Genomic DNA, 5,993 nt, shown 5'->3' with positions numbered 1-5,993 from the left:
GGATGGGAGATGGATGCTGGAGGCCAGAGCAGGGGATGGGAGATGGATGCTGGAGGCCAGAGCAGGGGATGGGAGAATGGCCGGGGAGTGGGGAGAAGGGGCTCCTGGCCCAGGGCTGCAGCAGGGAGAGAGGGAGGAGCGGGGCTCTGGCATCACAGGTTCCTATCTGCCCCTCACCAGCTGTGTGAATTGGAGCAAGCGAATGAATGCTCTGAGGCCCACAGGTTTAGCATGTTGTGTGACAGATCACAGGTCTCCTTAGCTCTCTGCTGCGCACGCACAGCAGCAAAGGTTCAATCTTGGCGGCCTTCTAACAGCCCCCATGAGGGATAAGGAAGTGACAGTGGTATCCCTCGCTTGCTCCCTCGCTCACAGAGCTGTGGGGCCCTGACTCAGCCTGAACCTCTCAGCCAGGAGGAAGAGGGACTTCTTTGTGGGCCTCTTGCTTACCTTTAATTGGCCTCAGTTCTTGGCAGCCGAACTATAAACCACAGGGGCAGGACCATAACCACCCAAGGGCAGAGTTGTACCAGGAAGCTGGGGCTTGTGTTCCTTTCCTGGCCCAGAGCACTCCAAGCAAGCTCAGGTTGGGGGTCTGTGTGGGAAGTCTGGGTCACAGCTGGGTCCCATTCCAGGCTCTGGGCCCAGGTATGGGCTGGTGGGCGTCAGGGGCTGAAGAGGGGTGCCCCAAATGGATGAATGTGTTAGTGCACGCACAAAGACACACACCAACAGGACTCCGTCTGCAGCTTGCTCACAGAGGGATGTCTGTCACCATTACTCTGGCTCTGACCCAAAGCCCCAGTCCCTCCTTCAGCTAAGAGGAGAAATGTATCAGAACAAAGGCTCCAGGGGATCCCAGCCCTGGGCCTTCACACAGAGCAAGAGTGGAATATACTCAGAGGATCCGGCACAACTGGTGTCAATCCTGGGAGACCACCTGGGCAGGGGTGGCACAGTGGGCTAAGAATCAGGAAACCTAGGTTCTAGTCCTGGCTCTGCCATGTGCTCGCTCTGTGGCTTTGGACAGGTTACTTAACCTCTCTCAGCCCATTTCTTGATCTATAAGATGCAGCTCATACTAACTGCCTTTTAGGGTTGTTTTGATTAAATGGCACACAGCAGAGTGTCAATAAAAGTCAATTCCACACACATAGTCACCAACCCTCAGGAGAGCACAGTGGAAAAAAACCAAATCTGCAAGCAAAAACCATAGTTTCAAATCCCATCTTTGCCATGTGTTAGAACAGTTACATATACAACCAACCACTTCACCTTTCTAAGCCTTAGTTTACCCCTCTGTAAAATGGGAACAATGATTATTTCACAGGGTCGTCATAAGGAACAGGTTAGATAAATGAAGACTCCTGCAAACAGGAATTACAATAACAGTATGTAAGTGCACTCCCTTGTCTTTCCTGCGATAGGATGGACTTTGGTCCAAATAAAACCTAACTAGAGCCAAGGGCTGGTCCACCCCATGGGCTGAAATAACAAGCCAAATATTCTTCCATAAAGTTTTATTGGCAGTTCTGGGGGAGAAACAGAGTTAAGAGTCCCTCCCCTTCTATACCCCTGCCCAGAGGGATCCCTCTGCAGGAGGGCAGGAAGCCCAGGACTCAGAGGGCCTTGACAACGCATGCGTCCTTGCAGGGGATATCCTGGCCCTCGAGCAGGCTGCGGTAGGTGGCGATCTCCTGCTCCAGCCGTAACTTGATGCCCATGAGCTGCTGGTACTCCTGATTGTGCCGCTCGGTGTCAGCACGCACATCGCACAGTTGGGCCTCGATACTGCTGATCAGCGCCTGGATCTGCGCCAGCTGGGCCCCGAAGCGGGCCTCCGTGTCCGCCAGCGTGCATTCCAGGGCGGCTTTCTGAGGGCAGGAAGGAGGGCCGTGACTCGGTGGAGCCTGGTCCCCAGAGAGGGCACAGCCACCCGCCAGGCTCCCTCAGGGGCAGGGGCACATACCATGCTCAGCTGCGACTGTAGCTCAATCTCCAGACCCTGAAGGGTACGTCGCAGTTCAGTCACCTCCGTCTTGCTGATCTGGAGCTGCTCTTTGTTGCAAGCAACCTCCCGGTTCAGCTCCTCGGTCTGCAGCAAGAAGAGGAGGGAATAAGCATTCGGCCAGATCTTTGGCTGGGGGGCATCAAGCCCTCTCTCCTTGTGCCCTCCCCGAAGGGCGCCTGCTTCCCCTCCGTACCCGGCAGATAAACCAGGCTTCAGCATCCTTCCGGTTCTTCTCGGCCAGGGCCTCATATTGGTTTCTCATGTCGCTCAGGATCTTGGCTAGGTCGATGCCTGGAGCACAGTCCACCTCCACATTGATCTGGCCACCCAAACGGCCCCTCAGGACACAGACTTCCTGAAAAGACAGCAAAGACAGGCATGTCAGGACCCAGAGCCCACTGGGCCTGGGCCAGTTCACCCTCCTCCCACCAGCTCACCCCAGGCCAAATGGGACTGGTTCTCAGGCACAGACCCAGGAGCCAGCACTGTGGGATAAACTGGGTTGCCACAATCCTCTGCTGGAACCCCAGGAGCCATGGCAAGGATGCATTGAGTGTGGCCACGCTCAGGGGATCCAGGGTAGAAAAAAGTCCTCAGCCCTGGGAAGCTGAGGCGGGATGGGAAGGCCCAGCTTGAAACTCACCTCCTCATGGTTCTTCTTCAGGTAGGCCAGCTCCTCCTTCAGGCCTTCGATCTGCAACTCCAGGTCGGTCCTGGCCAGGGTCAGCTCATCCAGCACCCTGCGCAGGCCGTTGATGTCGGCCTCCACGCTCAGGTGCAGGGCCCGCTCCGTCTCAAACCTTTTAAAAGAAACAGATGCAGCCAGACCAGGTTATCCCGGTACCTCTGAGGACTTCCCCAGCCCCTAGAGTTCAGGAATCCATGAGGGCAGTTTCTCTAGGCCAGCTGGGGTGGGTGACTTACAGTCCAGACCCCCACTGCACTGAGCCCCACATGGGCCTGGGATTGGCCTTCACCCTGCCCTGGCTCCCCGCAGCCCCCAGTGCAGACACTTACTTGGTCCGGAAGTCATCTGCAGCCAGACGGGCATTGTCGATCTGTAGGACAATCTTGGAGTTCTCAATGGTGGCAGCAAGAATCTGGAAGGCAGTAGGCAGGAGATTGGCACCGGTTCAGCATACAAACACTGCCCACCCACTTTCTTCCCAGAGGAAAGAGAGAAGCAAATGAATATACCCCCTCATTCCCTAGAGACCAGAGCCCCTGCTGCCCATTGGCTGCCCTTCAGCCTGCTCTCTGGGTGGCCGTGGACTCCATGCCCAGGAGCTGCAGCAAGAGAAAATGCCGCCTGGGAGGCTGAGGCTGGCCAAGGGTGAGGTGCATGGGGGGGCAGGAGGATAACCTGGGGAGACAACTGTGCCCAGTGACACTTGTGTGCCCTTCAGGGAGGCAGCCTCTAGTGATCTGTAAACCCAATGCAGGAAAGCATTCAGGGCGGGAGAGGCAAGAGAAGCATCAAGGGCTTACTTCTTTGTTTGTACTCCCCGCTTAAAGCACATTCTGCCCTCAGGGAAGAAAATTCCATTTTTTTGAGCATCTTTTATATCCCAGGCACTTTGCAACTCATCTTTTAGCCTATAGAACTTAACTGCCAGGTCAGTGGATACTCCTATTTTAAAGAAGAGGAAATTGAAGTTCAGGGTACTTTGTCCAAGTTCATCTCACTAGTAAATGGCAGGGTGAGGTTTGACCCCAATTCTTTCCGACCTGAGGGGTGTATTGGCATCATCCAGACTATCACTGATTAAGGTTCTTAGATACTTGGGCTCCAGAGAGCCAGTCGTGCCTCATTAGTTAATGTACCGGGGCGGGGGGTGATCTGCATCAGTGATTTTGTTTGTTTTGTTTTCTGCATCATTTTTTAACGAAAAGGAACAGGAAATATAAAATACCAGAGGGCATCACCCACGGAAGAAGAAGAATTATTCCAAGAAACTTTTGCCTCCATTGTGTGTGTGAGAGAGAGAGAATGAATGCGTGAGCGTGCACAGTAAAATGTTATTTCTTACTGGAGGTAACAGTTTTAAAAGTGTGAAAAGCACTAGGCTAGTTGGTTGTTTCTATCTTAACTCTCCTTACTTGTCCCTGGGTCTGGTCTTATCCCGGACACCCAGCTCCGTGTGAGGTGCATGGTAGGCAATGGCAAATGTTGTGGGGAGCTGTGTGTTCACCCAGCATGTGAGCTGTTAAATGTCCCACTGGCTCCTGATACACTTCTTCAGGACTGAGCTTTTATCGGTAGGCGGTGACCAAGCCCATCCCCCATGCCCGTTAAGACACAGGTAAGAGCCTGTCGCTCAGACTTCTTGGATCCAGTCCAGGACTCCCCACCCCGCAGGTCAGAGGGCCCCTGCTGCACCTGGTTCTCCCCAACAGAGGTCTTCACAGCAAAGGACCCGGGGCCTTTGCATAAGTCCCTCCTTTACCCTGCCCAGGGACCTCGGCTGGCCTCCTTCGTTCTCAGAGCGCCTCTTAGGCCCAGCCTGGGCCGCGGAGGAGGGGCCTTAGTCTCAGCGCGATGGGAACCAACCAAGCGGGTCTGAGAAAAGGAATGCAGAGGCCTTCCACCGGATCCGCAGGGGGCAGGCCAGGCCAGGGGCGGACCAGGCCTAACTCCTGCATCTCCCAGTTGCGGCCGCGACCACTGGCTTGACCACTGGTCAGCCCACAGGTTCGCCCCATCTCCTCCCACTCCTTCGCACTCCCGTTCAGAGGCCTCACCGGCCTCGCCCTTTCTTCCTCCCCCGCTCTCCAGTCCCGCCCTCCCGCCTTCTACGGGCCCCACTCACCCCGCCCAGGTCCCTGCCCCTTCCCACCAACCCAGTCCTCCACTTCCTGCCCTCCCCGTCCCCGTGTTGTCCCCTCCCCTCCTCCCCCCTGCTCTCGGCCCCGGCCACCCCCTAAAGGGCTCCTTCCCGCCCCAGCTCCGGCCTCGCCCGGCCCGCGAGGCTGGGTTTCCCCGACCTCCGCCCTACCCGCCGCGGCAGGTGCACTTCCTGCGGCCCAACAGGTGCCCACCTTTTTCCGCAGATCATTGATGGTATCGTAGTAGCAACTGTAGTCGCGGCTGGGCCCGGGGCCTTGCTTCTGGTACCACTCGCGGATCTTCGCCTCCAGCTCGCGGTTGGCCTTCTCCAGGGCGCGCACCTTGGCCAGGTAGCAGGCCAGGCGGTCGTTGAGGTTCTGCATGGTGAACTTCTCGTTGCCCGCCAGCAGCCACTCGGACCCGCCCAGGGAGCCCCCATAGCCGCCGCCGCAGCTCCCAGAGGACGAGGACACGAAGCGAGCGCACGACACGGACACGCCGCGGCCGCCCGAGCCCCCGTGGATGCTGGGCGCACGGAAGGGGCCGCCCGAGCCAAAGCGCCCGGAGCCGCAGCCCAGGCCTCCGAAGGACGAGGTGGCCGACGACTGGCGATAGCTGTAGGAAGTCATGGCGAGGCGGAGGATGCGAGAGACGCTGCCCTAGGAGCTGCGGTCGGCAGGAGGAGTGGCGAGGCTTTCACCTGGCGCCTTTTATGCCGCGGGCGGGCTGGGAAGGGGAGGGGGAATGGTGTCAGAGGCGGACATCTGACCCCCGAGGAATTTGCAGGCTCCTGTGTGCAAATATGGGCCCTCTCCCAATTGGCCGGTGCCGGTCGGCTCTGCCCCCAACTCTCCCCTCCCAGGGATCAGAGGCCCCTGCCCTCCCCAAGACCTGCCCCCACCTACCCCAGCACACGCGCACACGCACACACACACACACACCCATCCCACTTATTCTCTGCCCTCCCCAAGACCTGCCTCCGCATACCCAGCACACACACACACACCCATCATGCACAGACATCCCCACCCCCGGAATTCACATTCTGACCCTCACCCATTAAGAACACCCAGAGTTTGACATCCCCAGGAATTACAGTCCCCCTGAGATTATACTCCCACACTGCCTCCCCGTGACCACACACTCAGAGCCTCC

The 5,993-nt window shown here is 57.5% G+C and overlaps 1 protein-coding gene across 1 annotated transcript; it reads right to left on the bottom strand.

Annotated features, from left to right (window-relative positions):
* Positions 1-1,515: 1,515 nt before the first annotated feature.
* Positions 1,516-5,467, bottom strand: KRT19 (keratin 19). Its single transcript, XM_004390352.2, has 6 exons — positions 5,051-5,467; positions 3,029-3,111; positions 2,655-2,811; positions 2,205-2,366; positions 1,970-2,095; positions 1,516-1,874 (listed from the first exon to the last, which is right to left on the bottom strand). Exons 1-6 carry the CDS (start codon positions 5,465-5,467, stop codon positions 1,620-1,622), a joined length of 1,200 nt encoding a protein of 399 aa, XP_004390409.1. The 3' UTR covers positions 1,516-1,619.
* Positions 5,468-5,993: the final 526 nt, after the last annotated feature.

This window comes from Trichechus manatus, unplaced genomic scaffold, assembly GCF_000243295.1.
Source record: "Trichechus manatus latirostris isolate Lorelei unplaced genomic scaffold, TriManLat1.0 scaffold00294, whole genome shotgun sequence".
Taxonomy (NCBI): domain Eukaryota; kingdom Metazoa; phylum Chordata; class Mammalia; order Sirenia; family Trichechidae; genus Trichechus; species Trichechus manatus.
Note: the sequence above shows the minus strand (reverse complement) of the source record. Positions and strands in the feature narration are given on the sequence as shown.

What these genes read in the sequence shown, in the direction of transcription:
- KRT19 (XM_004390352.2), bottom strand. Translation starts at nt 5,467, where the DNA reads ATGACTTCCTACAGCTATCGCCAGTCGTCGGCCACCTCGTCCTTCGGA. An exon ending in GCAGATGACTTCCGGACCAA is followed by an intron (nt 2,812 to 3,028) that starts GTAAGTGTCTGC and finishes TTCTTTTAAAAG; the next exon opens with GTTTGAGACGGAGCGGGCCC. An exon ending in TGAAGAAGAACCATGAGGAG is followed by an intron (nt 2,367 to 2,654) that starts GTGAGTTTCAAG and finishes CTGTCTTTTCAG; the next exon opens with GAAGTCTGTGTCCTGAGGGG.